The sequence below is a fragment of the Rhinolophus sinicus genome, chromosome 2, assembly GCF_057876585.1.
Source record: "Rhinolophus sinicus isolate RSI-liver-muscle chromosome 2, RSI-T2T, whole genome shotgun sequence".
Lineage (NCBI taxonomy): Eukaryota > Metazoa > Chordata > Mammalia > Chiroptera > Rhinolophidae > Rhinolophus > Rhinolophus sinicus.
This window is the reverse complement of record NC_142502.1, coordinates 104,058,696-104,081,710: the sequence shown is the minus strand read 5'-3', so window position 1 is coordinate 104,081,710 and position 23,015 is coordinate 104,058,696. Positions and strand designations below refer to the sequence as shown.

The window sequence follows — 23,015 nt, the reverse complement described above, 5'->3', positions numbered from 1 at the left end:
CCACTTCAAACTCTTCAGTTTGCCGCCCGTTTCCCCACTGACTTGCTTTCTCTTTCTTGCTTTGTCCATGGCGCTTGGCTGCAGATCGGCAGTGCGGTGGGGAGCTGGGTGAGTTCACGGGCTACATCGAGTCCCCCAACTACCCAGGCAACTACCCCGCCGGCGTGGAGTGCGTCTGGAACATCAACCCCCCCCCCAAGCGCAAGATCCTCATCGTGGTGCCCGAGATCTTCCTGCCGTCCGAGGACGAGTGTGGGGACGTCCTGGTCATGAGAAAGAACTGTGGGTGGCTGCAGGGCTGGGCCCGGGAAGGGCAGTCCAAGTGTGGCTGGGAGCGAGGGAGGGAGGGAGGGAGAGCGGGACGGGAAGAGGTGGGGCGTGAGGAGGGAGGCCTTGGGTGGGGGGTAGCCAGTGGGGGAAACGGCAGTGCCGGCCCGTGGACGTGGACAGCAGTTAGGAACGCCGGCTCGGGGACTAGAACTCCAGCCGCGCTGCAGGTGTCGCTTTCCGATTCTAGCATTATTGCCGCTCCATTCATGTCCATGTCAGATTTCTTACACTGCGGGTGCCTGGATGTCCGAGAGGAGTTGTGCACCGAGCGAGGGCAGGGGAAGACAGTGTTGTGTGGTGTGGGTGGGGGCGAGCCTCCTTCGGCGCCATCACCCCCACAGCCCTCATGCAGGAGGGCTTGGGTCACCTGCCCGCCTGTCCTGACCTGCTGCTTGCCTTCGCAGCCTCTCCATCCTCCATCACCACCTACGAGACCTGCCAGACCTACGAGCGCCCCATTGCCTTCACAGCCCGCTCCCGGAAGCTCTGGATCAACTTCAAGACGAGCGAGGCCAACAGCGCCCGTGGCTTCCAGATCCCCTATGTTACCTATGACGGTGAGCAGGGGCAGGAGAGCCGGGGAGGCGGGCGAGCAGGGGCTGGCTCACTCAGGGCCTTAGGAGGCCGGGAGAGGAGCAGAAGCGTCCCCACTCCAAGCCCTCCCCTTGCTTGACCTTGCAGAGGACTATGAGCAGCTGGTGGAAGACATTGTGCGAGATGGCCGACTCTATGCATCTGAAAACCACCAGGAGATTTTAAAGGCAAGTGAATATGCACAACGCCGGCCAACATTTAATGACTGGGTAACATCATGCATGCTACCTGCTTACATACACATTCTCATTGACACACACATAATAGCTCCGTGAAGTAGCTCCTTCATCATCCCCAGTATAAAGATGAGAAACCCGGGGCACAGAGGATTACAGAACCGCCTGGTGGTGAAGCTGGGGTTTGAGCCTAAGCCCATCTGACTGTAGTGTCACCCGCAGCTTAGGGGAAGAGAAAGGGAAGACGAGGAGATGAAATGTCCCCTACCTCTTCCATCAACCATACAGGGAAATGAGGTACATGGAAAGGTACTTTTGCGTAAGTCCCTTCCTTCCCTTACTCCTGCCTCAGCTCCCTCAGAAAAGCAGATGAACGTGGCGTTTCTCAGAGTTAATTCAGCACAGACTCTTTTAAAGGAAAAGAAATATTTTTAATATCGAAGACGAAGAGACACCTGGGTCTGTGGATCCCAGTTTGAGAAAATCTTACTGAAGAAGCTATAATCCTTGTCACCGTATTATCCTTCATAAATTATTGTTGCAAAAAAAGTTTTATCTCTATGAGTAATAATTTTTGTCCCGTCATCAAGCTAAGAGACATGATGACAAAAATCTAGAACTTGCAGGCTGCAAAGAATATACTGTATTTTGCCACGTATAATGTGCTCCTGTGTATAATGCACAGCCACGTTTTTGGCTCAAACTTTCAGGGGGGAAAAATCTTTCGTTTTAATTCAAATTTTCATTTGCTTACATTCAGGTACTTGTTTTTTGTATTATAAAGGAATTTTAGCATTTGTTTTTTAACATATTATGGTATAAGAAATTTTATGTAACAAATAATTACAAAACACAGGAACAGATATAAGGTACAAGAAATTCTATGTACCGGTAACACATTTAACGATATTTACGCATCATGAAGGCCAAGAACGCTTCGTTGTTCAACAAAACTGATTACCATATTCCAGGGCATTATTTTGTATACAGATGTTGTTACTGATTTCTAGAGCAACACTTTTAACTCATAAGCATAAATAAAACAATTATAAACATCTATATAGATACAGAATTAGTACTACCCATGTATAAAGAACGCGCATCCTTTTTCCCTCACAAATTTGGGCAAAAAAAGTGCACGTTATACACAGCAAAATATGGTAATTTCAGCAGTGCTTGTCACACATTTTTTAAAGCATCTGAACTCTTATTTCAAATATGCTGAAACTCCAATGCAAAGCTGTTTTGATCAAAGTGGGGATGAGAGGCTGGAAGACCCAGCTCTTACTTTAAAAATCTGCCGATGCAATGTGAAGAACACTGGCCTAGAAGCCAGACGGTCTGAACCCCAAAGCGCAGTGCCTGGTCTTTAGAACGCTCCCTACACATCATGCTGCTACGTCAGACAGGGTGGGCAGGAAAGGCCTCTGAGGAGAGGAGACCTGAATAAGGTAAAGGACGACCCATTAGACCATCAAGACAGGAGGAGCGTTCCCAGCTAAGGAGCACGGAGCTGTGGCGTGTTTACCTTGAGAAAGCCAGTGCGGCTCAGCAGGGTGAGGAAGAGGCGAGGGGGATGGAAGAGAGAGAGCAGGGCATTCCACCCATGGCCGTGCACGGCACTTGGCTTTACTGAGTGAAAAGAACCACAGAGGTGCTGTGAATGGCCAAAGGACATGATCTAATGAAAACCTGAAAAGGTCACTGGCTACTGTGGGAGAAGCGTGTATAGAAGTGCAGGGTAGGTAGGCAGAAGCATGGAGACCACTCAGGAGGCTGCTGCAATGGTCCCCGTGAGAGACGATGGTGGCCTGGGCAGGGCAGCAGCTGTGGAGACAGGGAGAGGTGGTCAGACCCTGGATATAGATTGAAGGTAGAATCACAGGATTTGCTGTGGTTGGAGCAGACGAGAGGGACCCAGGACGGTGCTGAGGACGGGCCCTGAGCCCTGGAAGGAGGGAGTGCCCCTGACCGAGCCGTAAGGTTCTAGAGGAGCAGGCGGTGGGGATGGGATCCAGGGCTCCCCTCTGGGTGTGCCTATTCCACACCACGAGGGGCTGCCGCTGACCGGAAGCCGGGCTCCTCTGCCAGCCCTGCCGCTGAGGCTGACACTGCCGCCCGCCACCCTGTAGGACAAGAAGCTCATCAAGGCCTTCTTTGAGGTGCTGGCCCACCCTCAGAACTACTTCAAGTACACAGAGAAGCACAAGGAGATGCTGCCCAAATCCTTCATCAAGCTGCTCCGCTCCAAAGTCTCCAGCTTCCTGAGGCCCTACAAATAGTGCCCGTAGGCCCAAGAGCCAGGTGTTGAAGACCCCAGACTCCTTAGCCCTCAGAGCCGGCGGCCCCCATCCGCGGATGAGGAACTCGCTCCTCTCTCTTTGGATAAAAAGAATATCACTATACAGACCAAGAACTCTCCCTTTCTTCCTCTCTCGCTTCCTTTCCTTGTCCCTCTCTGCCTCTCTCTGTCCCTCTCTTTCCCTCTCTCCTGTTTTCCCTTTTCCTACAAGCTCCCTGGAAAAGCCATTCAGTGCTGGCTCTATTCCCCCTGAGGGGTGAAGGAACAGCACCCCCTCCTCTGCTCCCCAGCCACACTGCCCATTTCACCAGCTCACATCCCTGACCCCATCAGCTTGGAAGGATGCCAGAGGCCCACCCAAAGAAGTGGGTCTAGTGGGGGGCGGGGAGGGGGAAGAGGGGCTTCTGCCATTCTAGGGTTGTGCCTTGCTAGTCAGGAGCCAGAATGTCCCTGGCTGTGCCCCCCAGGTGATTCTAACAGCCCTGGGTTCTGCCAAAGCAGCCTTTGACTTACAAGCTTAATGCCAGCACTGGTCGTCTGGGGCACATGGTCCGAGCCCTGGTCTGCCCCCACACACGGCTTCGTGGTCTCTGCAGTTCCTCTCCTTCTCCCCCCACAGTCTGCCTGGGGTTCAATCCCAGGGCTTACAAAAGGCCCACACCACTGGGCTCGTGGACACCGCTGAATGCGGAAGAGCAGCAGGCGTTACCATGTTGAATGCACTGCTGTCACTCCCGGAGAGAAAGACTAGAGCTCTGCAGGACAGAAACCAGGTTTTCAAGTGTCGCCAAGAGAAAGAAAAGGAAAAAAAAAAAGGAAGGAACACATATCATCTAAAAGACTAGACTACAGAACAATTGGAAGCCAGCCTCAAACACTAATCCCTTTTCACGCCTTCCCTGGCCCAGCCACACACCCACACACACCCCCAGTGCTCCCTGGGGGAGCCCTACTCCCCAAGCTAAGTGTTGTGCTTCAAGAAACATGGCTGCCCAGCGGAAGCCGGCCTGGGCCTTACCCCAGAGCTGTCTTTCCCTTGTAGCCACAGATGGCTTGTGGGCTCCACCAAAGAGGACCCTGCTCGGTACCAGCCCAAAGCCACCTACCTCTGGCCCCAGGCTGTGGGCAGCGAGAGGAATGTGTGTGCACTTGGCAAGCCTTCTGCCCACATCTAATAAGTGCAATCATTTTGAGTCTTTCTATGTTGTCTAGAGGGAGGGGTTTTTGTTTTCTGGTTTTGTTCTTTTTTGTTGTTGTTTGTTTGTTTCTTTCTCCTCTATTAGAACAACCCTATTTATAGCTGCCCAAAAGAGAAGAGTATATGTTTGGAGTGGAAGAAAAAAGGTCTTGAATCTCATGAACTTTGAGAGCTGGAGCATCTGATCTGTCTACTCCCCACCCAGTGGCCCTCAGACCTAGAGCCCTGGCTTGTGTCACCCAGGGCCGTGGCTCAGAGGCATGAGATGTATAGGATGTTGTGGCACAGGAAGGAGAGGCCTGTGTTTGCTATCCTGCTATCCCCTGCCTCTCCATGGATTCAGCATGGACCTCGTGATTGTAGAGGCCGATGGAACTGGTCAGTGATTCTCCACCCCACGAAGGGAAAACCTCCGTCTTTCCCCTGCTTTTCATCCTGTTTTCCCCTGGTGTGCAGATGGAAGAGGACCCGGACAAACCCCTTGGGGATGGGCTGACGCGGGTCCTAAGGGCAGAGACGAGGCTGGAGGAGCCAAGACTAGGACCGTTATCCAGGCGTGAAGTGTTCTGCCTGACCTTGGCCATTCTGCCTGCCCCTACCTGTTCACCATTCCCTCTGGGAGTTGACATCAAGCCTAGCGTCCCCAAGTACTGTTTTCCAAAAGGATGAAGAATCAAGTCCATGCCCAAGCCCAGGTCCTGCACACACTCCACCCTCATTCTGCTGCTGCCTGTAAAATGATTTTCCATTTGCTCCTTCTAGTTCCCCCAAAGCTGTAGTCCTATTCAATCAAAGGCTACCAATTAACTCGTAGTGTTTATTTCTAAGTGACTGTTCCGGGCTACTGCTCCCCCAGGAAACTCAACACTAGATAAAGGAGCCTGACCTCCCTCCTTTCCCGTTAGTGGCAGCCAGCAGTGAAAACAGCCTTGGGTAGTAGTAGATAGCCCATGTCACAGCTGGCTCCTGACATTCATGAGCCAACACTGTGGCCCTTACGGGCAGAGTGTCTGGCTGCCTTTGTCTCTCTGGGTCAAAGGGGGTGCTGCTATAAAGACCCAAAATGTCTCCTTCCGAGCAGGGAAATGGTCATTTAATGGAAGTATCCACACTTCCCAGGAAATTACCTGAAAACTGCTTTAATCGTCTTTGACCATCCCATTTGTCCACCAGAAACTAGGATAACTTTCTGATTCCTCTCTTCTTAACCATTTTGCATCTCTCCCAGAAAGCCAGTCCTTCCCGATTTATGCTTTCAGGGTCTGGCTTCTCCTTGCTCTCTCCCTCTCCTGTCACCCCATACGTACACACACACAAACACGTTTCCTCCATTCCTTTAGTCCATGGTTCCTGGGACCTGCAGTGACTTCCACAACATGGAAAGTACAGACCACTAGGCCGCTTCAGTGATGTCAGGCAGAGGGTGGTGAGCAGGTGGAGACCTGCTGACATCCACCAAAGCCAGTCAGGTTGTCCAAGTTGGGGGTTAAGAACCCAGGCAAAGCTGCTGCTGAAACGATGGAGGAAGCCGCCCTGGGGCATCAAACTAGGGATTAAATGGACTGCATGAGGAGTCAACACTCAGGGACTCTCTAGGCCTTTACAGGTCAGACGGAAAAATAGGATTTTACCAGTGTGGGGAAGTGGAAAGACAGTATAAATGGGACCCCTTCATGAAATCAGCCCAGAGGCCTCTCTGCAGGATGGGTGTTTACAGGGCCACGGGGCTGGACGGTTTCATTTATTTTAGTACAAAACCGGTCCTGATCTGAGTCTGGGAATGGGAAGCCATTTCTGCAAGAGCTCTGAGCGCCCAGTGATGTATATCAGAAAGGCACTTATACCCTCAGCAACACACAATCTCTTCTCCGCCTCCCGCTTTCTGTACGATAAGCCAGGCCCGTTCCCTAAACCTGAGGGAATCTGAGTCAGGAGAAAACTGACCAGAGCTGGGCTGCCCGGGGCCTACACATCCTCAGAGGCTGACAGTGAGCTGTGACCGCTCTGACTTCCTCAGGATTAGGTTACTTGGAGGTGATGGAGGCTCAGAGTTATTGCTGAAAGTTCAGTAATACAGTTCTGGTCTTTGGCCCTAAGGAAACTTTTTATACCCAAGAAGTGTTCTCCAGGTGCATGTTTGAGGTGACTCTGGAGTGCATTAGGAGGTCATATCTCAAAATGTCAGAAAACGTCGAGCATTCAGACTTTTGTATTTGCTGCTTAACCTCAAGTAAGAGGCTCAAACGAGGGGGAGGAAGACAGTATGATGACTGTAGGCAGAAAATAATGTTAACCTGCCTGGTTCTTTCTTAAGAACAGTAAGAAAAAAGTGAAGCAAACAACACAAGGACGTCTTTAAATCCGACCTGTCTCAATGGCGGCACACACCCTGTCCTTGGGCCATTGTTTGGACTAGGAACCCTTTAAGAAAATACATGATTGGAGGGAATCCCCAGTTCTGTTACCAGCTCATCTAGACAACACACAGACTAGCAGTATGGACAAGCTGAAAACTTTATTCTGTGTGAGTTGGACTGAAGTTTCAGAGAATAATCGTTATCATGTGGGAGGCCTTTTCTTTTCATGCAGAAGAAATCTCAAAATAATTGTATTTATATCTGCCTTCCACTGCTGCCAATATAGTAATCATCTCCTACACAATCAATAATAAACAGTAAATGATGCAGTTCATAGAATATTTTGCACTTGGGGGAAAAATGTATCTGAACTTGTAAAAAGAAATGTTTGGATTTTGTATTGTCTTTTTTATTATTATTATTAAAATACTAATGAAACTCCTCAGCGTCGATTGCTTAACCTAGAGCTGCAAAAGAGCTGTGAGGAGACAAAGTGTCTTCCGGCTTCCACATAGGACTTACCCAAATTTTCCATTTGTCCATCTTCTTCCTAATGGTTTTAGAATTTGAAAAGGCTTGTCTCTTTTGTCTACCGTGTTTCCCCCAAAATAAGACCTAGCCGGACCATCAGCTCTAATGCAGGCACTGACCAGGAGCAAAAGCTAATGTAAGACCCGGTATTATATTATATTATATATTATGTTATATTATATTATATTATATTATATTATACCCAGTCTTATAGTAAAATGAGACCAGGTCTTATATTAATTTTTGCTCCAAAAGACGCATTAGAGCTGATGGTCCGGCTAGGTCTTATTTTGGGGGAAACATGGTATTTTTAAAAGCAGTATCAAGAATGACCCCTGAGAGGGACCTAGGGAGTAAGGGCAATTTAGGATATTATTGCTCCTCACTACAGTACAGCTCGCATAATCTGGCCAGGCCACGAGTGGCTCAGACACCTCCCTAGTGAAGATGTCCCACCTCTAGCAAAGTACCAGCACCGAGACTCACCCAAGGTTGCTCTTTTTATGCAGGACATTCTTAGCCATCAAGCAGAATTCAGAAACACAGATCACTCAGCCACGACCACCATTAATACTACAGGGCACGGGAACACAATCTCCAATCTCCAGTAAATGAACAGCCCCAATTTCTAGGCTCTGAAATGATAGATACATCTTAATTGTTGCACTTATATAATTCCCTGACAAAATTGTGTTGGATTTAACATCTACACGATGTAGCCGTTTAAGAGGAACAAGGAAAAACTGACCTGATCAAAAATATGGGGGGTTGGCCTATCAGAATAAATTTCCAGATCCTCAAAGTCCACAAGAAATCTTCCCTAAAACTAATCTGTTTGAGAGCCAGCCGTCATATTCATGCACATCCTACCTTCTCTTTCACCAGAGGCCTTGCCCTACTTTACAAAAGAAAGGCATATCCATCCTCTATACTGTATCTTAATGCATGGCCAGGGTGTGAAAACCTGGGCAATAGGAGGAATTGTTTTTCCCTTCATATCAAAATATTCCCATTATAATCAATCCTCTTTTGTATTTCATCTTATAAAATGTTTCCTATTTTCCACCTCCTACTAGCAAAAATGAAATTGTTGTGAGCTGCTCAACCCACTATCTCCTAGTAAATATACCTTTATTTTTTATTAAATACATAAGAAAAAGTTCAATCATGAAGTCTAACAATTATCGGAGTTATTTCTGATTTTTATACATGACTGTTATTTAATTGCTCCCAAAAGCCAAACATCAGAGTTCCACACAAGCACATACCTACGTTTGCCAAGGGGTTGACATGCCTTCTATCCCACTTATCACTTAATAAATTAACTAATGAACATAGCTATACATTACATGGCATTATTCCAAAGAATATGAGAAACAGTACTATCTTGTTTTTATAATTTTTATAATATTAGATCTATATAATTTTAAACATGACTGATTTTTAGTAATTTATTTTATAAGCTACAGTTAATTTATTTCCCAGAGATTTTTTATCATATTCTTTAAAATGAATATTAACATACTTATTTGAATTGAAGAATAAAGTCAAACTTTTTCCTGGCAGAAAGTCTGATTTGGTTAATTACCATATAGGCTAGTGATTTGAAATGAAAACTGGCTTTGCTAATTCCACAAACGTCAGGTATTTTCCATATGGAAGTAAATATGCACTTCAATATTTTAACAAAAAGATCCTGAAAGCATATAATGATACGACAAAAGAATTTTATAAAAAAATAGTGTTGGCAAAGGAGTATGAAAATCAATATCTGATTAACAAGGTGCCTCTAAGTGAAAAGGTAGCAGATAATTAATCATTTTCATAAAACTATAACTGAGACTCCAATGAAGAGATAAATCCTTTTGCAAAGATTTCAGTGGTTCCCAGTTCTTTGCTTTTAAAAAAAGTAAAGAAGGACTCTATTTGATAGTACTTGACAATGGTATTTGGTAATAGGACTCTTTGTGATTGTTGGCATGTAATTTAAAAGTAGTTCAAAGACTCAAGGAATATCATTGTAACAAATCTCTTCCTTTCCCAATTAGTATGTGAACAAGGTTTCTCACCACTTATGTCTATAAAAATAAAAATCCGGTAGAGAACTGTATTGCACCTTATCTCCTTTTACCATTAGGTAATATTCATCCAGGAATACCTGAACTAATTGAGGAGAAACACCATATTTCTCATTAAGAGATACATAGTCAATAAAAATTGTACTTTTTAGGTTTCACGAATTACAAAAATATGTAATATATTTATGTTTAATAAATTGTATACTAGCAACTGTAATGACCATTCATTTCATAAGAAATTTTAACAAAGCCTATGGTCACAGGCAATAAATTTAAATTTACATTCATTTTTGTTGTAAAGTGTGACAGTGATCATTAAAAGACTTTAAAGCATACAAAAATACTAATTAGGATAAAGTACTATAGGGGAAGTGAATGGAATCTGGAGTTCAAGAAGGGAACCTTATAAAATTTCTGTTAAAGAAGAGCTTGTTTATACATTTTTACAGGAATAATGGTGGGCATCAAATATTTAGAATATATGGAGTCTACTGAATACATTTAAGAATGATGTAATGGTTTTAGTTTAAAATGGCAAAATTTACAATAAGTCAGAAATGATATCCTCTACCAAAATTTAAAGTTATGATGGAAAATTTAGATACCAACTTAAAAATGAACAAGGAAGTACATAGTTCTTTAGTAAAATTCTTTTATGGAGTCCATTAAAAAAAAATGTCTGGGGGCCGGCCCAGTGGCTCAGGCGGTTGGAGCTCCATGCTTCTAACTCCGAAGGCTGCCAGTTCTATTCCCACATGGGCCAGTGGGCTCTCAACCACAAGGTTGCCAGTTCAACTCCTCGAGTCCCGCAGGGGATGGTGCACAGCGCCCCCTGCAACTAAGATTGAACACGGCACCTTGAGCTGAGCTGCCGCTGAGCTCCTGGATGGCTCAGTTGGTTAGAGCGCGTCCTCTCAACCACAAGGTTGCCGGTTCTACTGCTGCAAGGGATGGTGGGCTGTGCCCCCTGCAACTAGCAACGGCAACTGGACCTGGAGCTGAGCTGCGCCCTCCACAACTAAGACTGAAAGGACAACAACTTGAAGCTGAATGGCACCCTCCACAACTAAGATTGAAGGACAACTTGGCTTGGAAAAAAGACCTGGAAGTACACACTGTTCCCCAATAAATTTCTGTTTCCCTTCCCCAATAAAATCTTTTTTTTAAAAAAAATGTCTGAAGACCACTAGCCTAAATGGTATATCACAGGGGTGGGGCTCAAAGCCAGAACAGAAGCTGCTGGACATGATTTTCAATCTCCACTCCAAAGTATTTTCCTCACCAGTTCTCCAGAGTACCTGAAATTACCCACCATCAGAATCTTACTACTTCAAATTCAGACACTGCTTTCCCAGAGTCTTCCCACAATTTTTGTTAATTGTGTAACAGAAGAGATGATTTGCCAATCAGATCAGGATCTGCAAGGAATGTGAGAAAGGACAGATGTATTTGTTATTATGGAAATAGGTGGTGGGGGGACAACTAGGATAATTCCCTTGCTCTATTTCTTTTCTTTTTCTTTTTTGTTTTTTGTTTTTAAGGAGGGCGCAGCTCACAGTGGCCCGAGTGGGGATCGAACCAGCAACACTTGGTGGTATTAGCACCATGCTCTAACCAACTGAGCTAACCGGCCACCCAACTCTTGCTCTATTTCTAACCAGGAGTTTATGCTACAGGACAAGATACTTATTCTCTCTGTGGGTCTTTGAAATATAACTTGTCAAATCTCCACCAAAAAGGAACAGAAAGAGTGCACCATAGTGGTCCGGCTTTTTATTTCTGTAACAGGAAATATATAAAGGATCAATTATTAACCATAAGAATGGACCATCCATTGTCACTCACTGCCCACCAAACTGAGAACCTGATGAGAACTCTGGCCCCAATCTCCCCTTTGGAAATGTTGTGCCAAAACAAAGATCAGGAAGAGGGAATGTCTAAAACTGAAGGGGGAAGAGGGAGTCTTTCTGGTTAATTCTTCAGACAGGGGAGGAGAGGAACAGGATGTCAGTGGCATGTTTAGCTACCATAGCTCCAAACCCAGTATTTTGTAAATGTTTCTAGTTTGGGGGAATACTTCCTTTCTAAATTTTTTTTTAAGTTAAATAGTTTTTTGGGAGGAGAGGCTAGGGATACAAAAATGAATCAAAGTCTAAATGGGTAAAGAGGGAAAAGTTTCTCATTTCATTCCTCCAGGCACCAATTCCTCTCCTAAGAGGCAACCTTTACCAGTTCCTTATCTAACACCTCTCCTTATTTACTTTTTAATTTTTTACCAAAAGCTCGCTCCCTTTTAACTTTTCCTTAGGTTTCTGAGAATACCCCAAGCTAGGCCCTCCCTAAAGGGATGGGGGAAATAGTAAAAGGGCTTGGTTTTGTTCTCCCCAAGCTATCCTACAAGGTGGGGTGTTGCTGGTTTTGAGGCTGGGGGTGGGGCTGACGGGAATGAGAGTGACAGAACCCAAGACCGTCGGGCGCCTTCCCCAAAGGGACAAGTCCCTCGCGGCTCCTCAATGTCGTCCTTTTCAATAAGGAGCTAATAATACCTGCAGTTGCTTCCTTCGGGGAATTGGCTCGAAGGTCGGAGGCTGTGCTGCGGACTGCGCACAGTAAAGCGCTTCGGGCTGGTAAGGCGCAGGAGGAAAGCTGGAGCGCTGAGCCGGGAGGAGAGGCTCCGGAATCCCCGCGCAAGCAGTGGGACACACGGCAACGACTGACTGCTCTCACAGCCCGCCCCGGATGGCCTCCCTGGCTCCTGAAGCCCGTAGCCCGTCGACGAGACGGCGCGGAGCCCTCGGGACCTCGGGCTCCTGCCGGCTCCCGCCTCAGGCCTCAGGCGGACAGTCCCTTGACAGGACAGGTGGCGTCTCCTCGTTGCTATAGCGACGACCCAGCCTGCGTGCCGGCCCAGGTCCTGCCCGGGGCGTGGTGACGTCATCACGCCCTCCCCGGGCGCGCGGCCTCGCGGGCCGTGCGTCACCCCGGCCAGGGGGCGGGGCTGCGAGGGGCACGGTGCAGAGTCCGGCATCCCGGGCTCCAGGAGCCCGGGAACCAGGATAGCTAGCACCGCGGCCGAGGCGACGGGGGTGCGGGGTGGAGCGTGCCCTTTATTTTCTATACGGGTTCCGGGGCCCGGTAGAGGCGCGCCGAGAGGAAAGGAAAGTTGCGGAGGCCCTGGAACCTGGATATCGCGCGAGGCAAGCTGCGCGCGGGCGGGCGGGCTATGGCGCAGGCGGGTTGCGGGGCCGGCGCTGGTGGCGGGGCCCGGTGCATGGCGGTCTGTCGGCGGAGTCGCCCTCGGGGGCTGTCAGGTTGGTGGCTGCGGGACGAGTGGGTCCCCCGTGCCCAGGTGGGAGGCCGGGCGGGCGCAGGACCCCGGGAAGGTCCCGAGCCCGGCGTGCCCAACCTCCTCCGATCCGAGCCCGGCTGCCGGGCGGCTCGACGGCGGCCTAACCTCCCCCCCCCACCCCGGTCCTGGCCCCCATCTCTCCCCTCCATTCCGCTCTGCGACTCCTCCCCCATGACTTCCAAGCCCAACCCCGTCTCCACTTCTGTGACCCCACACCACACCAGCTGACCCGAAGACCTCACCAGGTAACCCTCAATTCTTAGTCATTGACCCTGACAACCCAGGCATTTCCCCAGCACTGCCCAGGGACCCACCAATCTAGTGACTCCCTCGGTTCTAATTCAGTGACTCGTGACCCAAGATCCTCACACCCCTCTTTGGTGACCCGGCTGATCCGCTGACGCCTCCAGTTCTATCCTGCGTTCCCCCACAAACTTGGTTACTCCCCTCAAATCTTTTCTGGTAACTCCAAGTTTCCCACCCAGACATCTACATAACCTTCAATATCTGATAATCCCTCCTTTGCCCTGTAAGCTTATGATCCTTAGTCCACGTACCCTCTTCGTCCTAAAATCCCCCCCTCTGACATCCCACTGCACTACCAGTCCCCCAGTGTCAGTCAGCACATGACTTAAAAGTGCCCCAGCACCAAGCTGGGGCCCAGGAAGACACGGAGATGAAGTAAGAGTCGGAGGCATCAGAGAATTCTGGATTCTGTCTAGTCCCAGGTTCAAGTCCCCAGCTTTGCCATGGTTGTGCTTTGGGAACCTGGGAGAAATCCCTTGCCTCACTCTTGGTCCTCCGTTTCTCATCTGTATTGTGATAAGGTTGGTTTAAACAATCTCAGAGCTGACTTCCAGCTGTGAAAATATGCAGTTCTCAGACAAGATAATATTTATTTGCAGTTATTTTTGTGCCCCTCCCTAGAAGTTGACTCTTGTAACCTCAACCCAGCGTCCGTCCGCTTGCTTCATGAACCGTAGTCCCTCACTCCCATGACCCTCTGCACTCTTCCTAGTCCATACCCATTTGCCTTGAGCAGGCCCTGTCAGTTAACACGTTTGCCAAGCAGGATAGCAGAGTGCTTCAGCTCTGGGAGTTGATGTGATAAGAGATCTGAGTTCTAGTGTGACTCTGGCCCTTCAGCTGTGGCACCTCAGGCCTACCCTTTAGCCTGTCAGAACCCTCCATCTCCATCTCTGCTAAGGGAGGATAATAGTAGTGCCTGAGATAATGCATGCAAAGCACTTGGCACCTTGCCTAGCCCATGGGAGCCCTGAAGTATAAGCTGAGATGCTCCTGTGGGTCTTACTCTGTCTTGAGTGCTAGGAATTCAACAACTGAACACTGGGCCCATACCTTGCATTATCTTTCTACCACTCAGCTCTTCGAATTCCCATCCTCTTGTCTCTGTATTGTATGGTCTCCTCCCTTCTCTGCTTCTTTACCGATATCTTTCTCAATAATGATTGGGACATAACTGCCCACGACCTACTGTGGGCCAAGCTTTGCATTTATAAATTAACTTTACCTTTCCACCACCCCAAGAGGTGGTTATTATATCCACGACCATTTCCCATTTTTGTTTGTTTTGGTTTGATTTTAAATGAAGAACCTAAAACACAGATACGTAGCATAGCTGGGATTTGAACCCACAGTCTTCAAAACCCACTTGCCCCATTCCTTCTCTTGCCCCCAAACCTAACTAGTTTTCCAGGCAACTGTCAACCCCTGGTTTCTTATTTTCAAATAATTCCTAAGCCTAACATCAACTCAGTCAGTAACCCCCAAGGTTTCTACAACCCTTTGCCCCATGCCTTGGTGACTTCCTCAATCCATTGTTCTTTTGACCCCACGTGCCCGAACCCCTGCACCTTAATACCTCTCTCTCCTGATCCTTTGTCCTGATACCGTCTCATCTTGAGTCTCTGGAGCTCCCAGTGCCCAGATTGTCTCACTACCCTAAGGTATCTCCCACCTCACTGGCACTTTCCCCCTAATCCTCTCATCCTGTTAAGTTCCTTACCCCAGGAATTCATAAACTCTAAAACCCTCTAACTCAGTGGTTGTTCCTCATACGATCTCTTCCTATTTTTCAATCTCTTCTCAGTGTTCTATCTGCCTCCCTTGTACAATTCTCAGCCACACCTTGTAACCCAAACCCTTCCTCTAATTAGCCTATCATCTAGTGACCTCCTTCGCCCATCTTCAGTAAAATGAGCCCCTTCCATCCCAGCGTGAACCCATCCAGCATGACCTTTACACCTCGCTTTCTAAGATCCTCCTCTTTCTTCCCTCTCCAATATCGTGCCTCTCAGATCTCATGGCGTTTTCCTCCTTTTCATCAGTGACGTCCTTTTCGAACTAGAATCATCTTTCACCTTTTCCCTCTCCCTATATCCCTGTCTCTACTCACAATGCCTTCTTCCTTCCTCTTATTTTTCTCCCAGCCATCCTCACCTCACCAGTCTTGATAGCGTTGATTATAATGTAAACCTCCCTCCCATCCCTCCTCTGCCCTTCTTCCACTGTCAGGTACATCTGACTCCAGGGCCACCTTGCCCCTGTGAGTGACCCTGCCCCTCCTTCCGCTCTCCTTCCTCACACACGGTGCCGTCCAGTACAACCTCCTTGGTCTCTGACCCACAGAACTGCGTTCTTCTCTGGGAACTTCTGATGCTAGATCACCAAATTCACACTCCTTTAGGCAGCAAGGAGAGAGACCTTGGAAATTCCTCTGAATCAATCTGGCCTTGTCTCCTTGACCAACTCCCACGATCCTGTCCTGTTTATGAAACTGCCTGCTGTATATGCCCTCAGGGTAGAATGCTTAGAGTGTCAGCTTGTGCCTGCATTGAATTAGCCCCATTGTTTTCCAAGCCCTGGGAGGACTTTCCTATCCCCTCCCACCGGAAGACTGGATGGTGAGTAGCAAAATGTGACATTAAAGATCCACATCCAAAGGTCTGTTCTGTGGGTCACCAAATTCCCAGGTCTCCTATAAATGTACTGATTGACTCGACAGCAATAAATATACTAGAGGGCAAAACTAGAGATAAGGCAGGGGTCAATCCTGGGGTCTACAAATTCTGTGGGTTGATTTTTTTTTTTTTTTTTTTTTAAGAATTTTTGCCTTAGGCTTGTTTAATCTTTCTTAGGGCACAAAATATATTCTGCCTTGTATCTTGTATTCTTTATTTTTGTATTCTTTTCCCCCACTCCCACTGTAATTTCCTTGAATACAGAGACTGGGTTTTCTTTACCTTCTGCCATCTGAATCCTGTCCTTCGTATTTAGCAGGTAGTCAGTAAATACTTAGTGGATTGAATGCACTCGTTCAGAAATGTTGCATCAGTACAAACAAGTGAAAACAGCCCGCGTCTGCATTCATTTCGTAGCCACAACAGCCTCCTCCCCAAATCCCTCCGAACGTGACAGTGGGCAAGTCCCTTGATTTTAACAGTCTGGACTTTAGACACTTCTTTTTTTAGTCATTGCTCCAGTGGGGGAATGGTATACGTGCTTATTTTTACTGTATTTCTGGTTAAGACTAGAGAGATTGGTTGACATAGTTGCTAGTGTACTGTGGTTACAAGGCCAGAGTGTGTCATCTAGACCGGTTCTCAAGAAAACAGCTGGATGAAATATTTAGTGGGGGTTGCAGAGATAGAGAATAGAGGAAACCAAATTGGAGAAATGAAGTTGGGTAATAGGTTCATGGGGTTCCTTCTACTATTCTTTTTACTTTTATGTGTGCTTGAAATCCATAATGAAAGTTTATTTTACAAAAAGGACAGCTAGATGAACAAGTGCTAGTTTAGCACCGTTCCTCAGAAAACACCTCAAAGTTACTGAGTCAGTACTATGATCTAGGTTAGTATATTTAGCCCTATCCTGTCTTTGACCTCTTCTGTTTGTGAGGTATCAGGATGCTAGCCTGCAGAATTCTGTGCTTGGTGGCCTAGGAATTGGAATGCCCTGGCAACAGGCACCCATGGCTCTGGTCCTGCCCTGCTTCTGAGCCAAGGTGTGGTTTCTGGTGATAAATGGCTGGACCTGAGAGGAAGGGAGGCAGTGGGGGAGGTAAGAGAGAAACCAGAATTCAACTAGCGTCTCCTTCTGACCTAAAGCCTTTAGATTCCTGGGAGAGCTTAGAAGTATGGGTGTTCATTCCATCCATTCCACGAATGTCTGGTGAATATCTGCGAAAGGCCAGGTACTTTTCTAGTACCTGGGGGTAGAACAGTGAATAAAACAAAGTTCCAGGATTTGAGTGAGGAGGGAAAGGCATACAATAAGCTAATAAGCAAGAAAAGTATATATTAAGAAAATTAAGCAGAAAAGGGAAATAGTATCAGAAGTCAGGGTATTAAATTTTAAATTGGGTGGTCAAGGAAGTTCTCACTGAAAAGGTAACATCTGAGCAAAGACCTGAATAAAATTAAGGGGTGAGCTGAGCGAATACGTGGTGGAAGTGTGTTCCAGTCCGTGGGAACAGCAGGCGCACAGCTCCTGAGGCAGGAGCGCACCGCACGTATTTGAGAAACATGAGATGTCGACCAGTATGGCTGCAGTGGGGTGAGTGGGGAACAGCAAGAGATGTGGGAATGGGTTAGTGGCAGATTGTGTTGGGCCTTATAGGCCACTGGATTTACTGTGAATTGTGAGATGGGTGCCTTTGGAGGGTTCTAGGCAGAGAAGTGACATGAAGTGACATAAAGGATCATTCTGGCTGCTATGTTGAGAATGTAGGGGCCAAGAGTGGAAGAAGGGAAACTGGTTAGGAGGCTACTGCAATGGTCCAGGCAAAAAACGTTGGTGGCTTGTACCCCAAGTAAAGCAGTGGGAAAGTGAGAAGTGGTTGGATTCTGGATATATTTTGAAAGAAGACCCAACAGGATTTTCTGATGGATTGGATGTGGCATTTGAGAGACATAGACAAGTTGAGGATGGCTCCCTCATTTTTGGTCTGAACAACTCAAGGATGGAGTTCCCATTTACTAAAATCATGGAGCCTGGAGGAGGGGCGCGTTGTGAGAAGCGGCGATAGGGAATTCACTTTGGAATATGTCAAGTTTGAGATGTTTTTTAGTTATGGCGATATTGAGTAAGTAGCTGGATTTACAACTCCGTTAGACATGACTGAATTTCTGGTGTCCAGGGAACCTAAAGAACGCTGTTACTATTACTGGGCAAGAGACAAAGGAATATGGTGGGAAAAACGCTGGCGGCTCAGGTGTGAGGCCTAGCTCTTCCACCATGTAGCTGTGTGATGCTTTGAGACCCCTCTGTCAACTCTGCCTCTATATCTTTATCTGCGAAATGATTGCTTTGGACTAAAAATGAGCTGTCAGCCCCTCCCATTGTGACAGCTGATGAAAAGGTGCTTAGAGTAAAGAAGATAATACGTGTATATCTGTATATCTGAGAGCCTTTTGGAAACGGCTGAGCTCTACACAAGGTAGCAGCATTGGTGGTCAGATCCCTCCCTCCCTCCCTCCCTCCCTCCCTCCCTCCCTCCCTCCCTCCCTCTCTCTTTCTCGGTCGCTAAAATAATACTCAGTAAATGCCTGCCACGTGCTGGGCACTAGGCTAGACAGGATTCTGTGCATCCAGAAGACGTGTCCATGCCTTCGCGGACCCCTACAGACAAGCCACCTGGGGTAGGTCTGGTGTGACAGTAACCAGGGAAACCGCCTTCCTGCCCTGGGTCTAGGAGGAAACAGCGAACGTGCATGCGGGCGATGAGGCCAGGCGGGATTCCAAGTGAGGAAAAGGTGCTCACCTGGCTGGGGCTGGGGAAGAGCTGGGTGGGGGGCCACCTTCCCTCCTTCGTTCTTTCCTTCAGCATTTACCCCTCTGCTGGGAACTGATCTAAGGACTCATTGTTCTTAGTAAGCGAAAGGTTTCAAATCGAGTCTCAGGAGTTTCAGTAGGTTTAGTTCACAATAAATGGAGCTGGTTTAGGATTCAAATTTGAGCTAAAGAACTCAGCTAGCTATGTGACCTAATAGTGTTATTCATTTAGTATCTGTGGGCACATTCTTTGTTGGGCGGGCGCTGGTTAAGCTGAAATGCATGCTCTCCAGGAACTTAAATTATGAACAGTATGAACAGAAAATAGGAGTGTGTTATTTCCCCCCAAGAGTTAAGTTTAAGGTGAGCACTTAGCAGAGTCATCTTCTCACTGTATCTGGAAGCACCATCACCCTGCAGCGTTTACCCTTGTGTCATTTAGATGTCCGTGTTTATATTGTAAGGAGAGTAACTGAGATACAAATCCAAGTGCAGCTGAACCCATTAACCAGTCATTAACCAGTGGCCTTAAGCTCCTGACAAAACCTCAGATTCCTCTTGCCCTGGCTGCTGTCAATAAAGGTATTGAAATGGGACAGTGCACTCGAGGAGGGCCTCACAAACGCTGTGAGCTTTCGTTTTGCTGGTAGGAGTGCAGGCACCCCACTCTCAGCTCACAGTCAGACAGATCTGTGATGCTGGACGCGACATTCCAATCCTTACAGCATGGTAGACGGCACAGCTGGGAGTTAGGGTGCTTCTGCTGCTTCCGGGCTAACACCCCAAGCTTGCCCTCAGTGAAAGATTGTCTCCGAGAAGCCCAGAGATAACTTCTTAGCTAGCTGGTGTTTCTCACTGCAGAGCTCTTCGTTTGTTAACCCTGCTGCTTTAGGATGTTGATAAAGTATGAGAACCAAGCAGTGAAGATAAGAACCGAGGAACTGGGGGCTCCTTGAGATTATAGAACTTGCCTGAGGCTTAGGTGTGGGGCGCGTGGCAGTGGTACCTAAAACCAGAGCTGTCCTCTCTGTCTGGGGGCCTCCGAAGCTAGGAAGTAGTAGCCCGAGGCCCTAGAAACAGTGAAAGAAAAGGGCAGCCCCTGCTTAGCCGACACTGCAGCCGGACCCACCCCCCTGACCAGGCTGGGGACACACGAGTTACAGCCAGCATGTCGTCGGGTCCTGTGTAGATTTGCTGTTGCTTCATGCTCAGTTTGATCAGCTTTCCATATGATACTCCAGAATGGCATTCATGAATTGGAAAGCTAAGTTTTCCGATGTGGTTTTGCTGCAGACATCATGGAATCTGTTCCGTCAGCACTGGAGTAGCCATGTCTCACGGCCACAGCTTCGTAGATATTCCTGTAGCCAACGAATGGAGTGCAGAGCAGGCTTCTTTTATTCATTCATTTTTATTTATTTTACACAGGTAATACATTCACAAGGCCTACATTTTTTTAAGTATAAAGATACAAGTGAAAAGTCACCCTTCCATCTCTTTGCCCTAGTCATTCAGTAACCTTCCCCAGGCAGCGCTGGTTAGTAATTTCTTAATTGTCTTTACACAGATTTTTTTTTTTTAATGCCATGGCAGCATACAAAAGGCACTGTTTTATGCCTTGCCATTGTTATTTAATATATTTTGGAGAGTTTTCCACGTCAGTATGTAAGGAGCTTCCTTATTTATTTATGTCTACATAGTATGCAAGTTCTATATTGATAGACATTTATGCTAGTTCTAATTTTTTGCTATTATTACATACAGGGGTGCCATGAATAACCTTGGATATGTGCCATGTTTCACACATGTACGTCTACCTGTACACTAGACATGAAATTGCTGGGTCGGATGGTACGTACATTGGTAATTTTGATAGATTCTTTCAAAATTACTCCACATAGAACTTGTACCAGTGTATACTCCCGTGAACAGTGTGAAACTGTGCCTGTCTCCCCACAGCATCATGGACATTGCTTTGAGTTAAGAATATACAGATTACCTAGAGATCAAGGTAGAATACTGAATCATGGGGCGCCACATGACATTCTGTCCCACAGGACACACAATGCGGCACAGCCCAGTTTGAAGAATATTGCATTTAAAATATATCCAAAAGAGGTAGCTTGACCTCTGGTGATTATAAGAGAGGAAGATAAATCCTAGAGGAAGAAATTCCCTACCTCAGTACTTAAGAGTGGCGTGAATTAGAGGAGGAATAGATCTCTTTCTTTGTAGGACATAGGAGGATAGGAAAGCTGTGGGGAGAAGAAAGGAAAACCCTAGAGGGTGGGTGCTGGCCACCAGGCTTCGTGCCCACTGGAGAACTACCTCTCAGCTTAATGCTAATATCTCTTCATTTCAGCGACTTTATTTTTTAAAAGATTATATCTCTTCCTTTCAGCACAACTGTTCATTTCTTTTTGGCCTCTTCTGCCCTCGTCCCAATTGGTTAACCTTCCTCCAGTAACCCGGATGGTCTTCATTCATGGTTCTTGTCTAAAACATTTAAACAAGTATCCCTGTGCAAGTAGCTCTTGTTTTCTGTGCCTTCTTTTTGTGGGATGAATTATGAAGATGAGGTTCTTCGATCTTACGTCCTGAGCCTTTCCCAGTGGGGTAAGCACTGACTGACTGTTCTCTTGAGAGCCTGGAGCAGTCTCTCGTGCTGTCAGCCATGCACTCTCGGGCCTGCTTCCTGGCCTTGCCAACATCGATAGCTGAATTTTATTATTATTATTATTAATAGACTTTATATCTTAGAGCAGTTTTAGGTTTACAGAAAATTGGACAAAGTACAGAGTATTCCCATAGACTTCCCCCTACCCGCTGTTCCCAGTTTCCCCCTATTACAGGCACACCTCAGAGATATTTCAGGTTCGGTTCCAGACCACCGACCACCGCAATAAAGCAAATATCACAATAAAGTGAGTCACAAATGTTTTGGTTTCCCAGTGCACATGAAAGTTATGTTTACACTACACTAGTCTATTAAGTGGGCAATAGCATTATGTCTTAAAAAACAGTTCTATAACCTTTACTGCTGAAAAATGCTAACCATTATCTGAGCCTTCGCAAGTCGTCCTGTTTGCTGGGGAAGGTCTTGCCTCGATGTTGATGGCTGCTGACTGAGCAGGGTGGTGGGTGCTTGAAGGTGGGTGGGGTAACTGGCAACTTCTTAAAATAAGACAACAGGGAAGTTTGCAGCATCGATGGACTCCTCCTTTCATGAATAATTTGTAGCATGCGATGCTGTTTGATACTAGGTTGGTGCAAAAGTAATTGTGGTTTCTGCAATTTGTTTTTTCCCTTTCCACACCCCCTCCCCCCCACGACTCTGGTTCCAGCCGTTGTTTCTCAGTCTAGTTGTGTAGGACGCAGCTCCCTGGCCCATGCTGGTGTTAAGAGCCTTGTGCTCCCGGTCATCGGTCGGCCGCCCACGGCAGCTCCTGCTGCTGGCAGCTCACGCTGACCTCTGGCTTCTCACAGCAGCCCAGCTCCAGGGAGAGCTGTTGTTCACAATCTTAGCTGTAGAGGGCGCAGCTCACGGGCCCATGTGGGAATCCAGCCGGTGACCTTGTTAAGAGCTCGCGCTCTAACAAACTGAGCCATCTGGCCGCCCCCAGGCTCTACTTCTAATTATAGTTCTCTTCCCATTTCCACCACATCTTCAGTATATCCACCAAAGTCTTGAACCCCTCAAAGTCATCCATGATATTAGAATCAACTTCTTCCAAACTCATGTTAGTGTTCACTCAGTAAGTTGCCACAAACCTTCAATTTGTAAAAAAATGTAATATCTGCAAAGCACAATATTATAAAATGCGGTATACCTATGTTAACATTTTGCATTGGTGTGTATTTGCTACAATTGTGAACCAGTATTGATGCATTATTAACTAAACTCCGTAGTTTACATTACGGGTCACTGTGTTATACATTTGATAAGTGCGTTGTGTCAGGTATCCACTATCACCGTATCATACAGAATAGTTTCACTGCCCTAAAAATGCCCTGTGCTCCACCTATTCATCCCTCCTCCCCTCTCCCTGTACCCCTGGCAACCACTAATCTTTGTACTTTCTCTCTAGTTTTTTGCCTTTTCCAGAATGTCACATGGTTGAACTCATACTATACGTAGCCTTTTCAGATTGGCTTCTTAGCAAAATGCATCTAAGTTTCCTCCATGTCTTTTCATGACTTAATAGCTCATTTTTTTATTGCTGAATAATATTCCATTGTATAGATATACCAGAGTTTGTTTATTGAAGATCATCTTGGTTGCTTCCCATTTTGGGCAGTTATGA

The 23,015-nt window shown here is 46.9% G+C and overlaps 2 protein-coding genes and 1 long non-coding RNA gene across 8 annotated transcripts in view; 2 read left to right on the top strand and 1 right to left on the bottom strand.

The window, feature by feature from the left end:
* SCUBE3 (signal peptide, CUB domain and EGF like domain containing 3) overlaps window positions 1-7,307 on the top strand; it is a 36,632-nt gene extending 29,325 nt beyond the window's left edge. For all 3 annotated transcript variants that reach the window (XM_019738755.3, XM_019738756.3, XM_019738754.3), the window contains 4 exons: window positions 85-282; window positions 735-887; window positions 1,012-1,091; window positions 3,233-7,307. In XM_019738755.3, coding sequence (XP_019594314.2) covers window positions 85-282; window positions 735-887; window positions 1,012-1,091; window positions 3,233-3,382 — 581 coding nt within the window. In that variant the 3' untranslated portion in view covers window positions 3,383-7,307. The remainder of the gene's footprint in view (window positions 1-84; window positions 283-734; window positions 888-1,011; window positions 1,092-3,232) is intronic.
* LOC141571631 (uncharacterized) lies at window positions 1,099-12,496 on the bottom strand. The gene is made up of 3 exons (XR_012496548.2): window positions 12,113-12,496; window positions 10,879-10,984; window positions 1,099-2,927 (listed from the first exon to the last, which is right to left on the bottom strand). It is a non-coding gene; the product is annotated as an uncharacterized LOC141571631 (long non-coding RNA).
* A 62-nt stretch (window positions 12,497-12,558) lies between these two features.
* The window catches only part of ZNF76 (zinc finger protein 76), a 32,655-nt gene continuing 22,198 nt past the window's right edge, over window positions 12,559-23,015 (top strand). Inside the window, exons 1-2 of one of the 4 annotated variants that reach the window (XM_019738759.3) lie at window positions 12,667-12,877; window positions 20,476-20,562. The gene's annotated coding sequence lies outside the window, so the exon portion shown is untranslated. Of the gene's footprint in view, window positions 12,878-20,475; window positions 20,563-23,015 lie in introns of all 4 variants that reach the window. The other 3 variants (XM_019738760.3, XM_019738758.3, XR_016020348.1) reach the window with 3 other exon arrangements.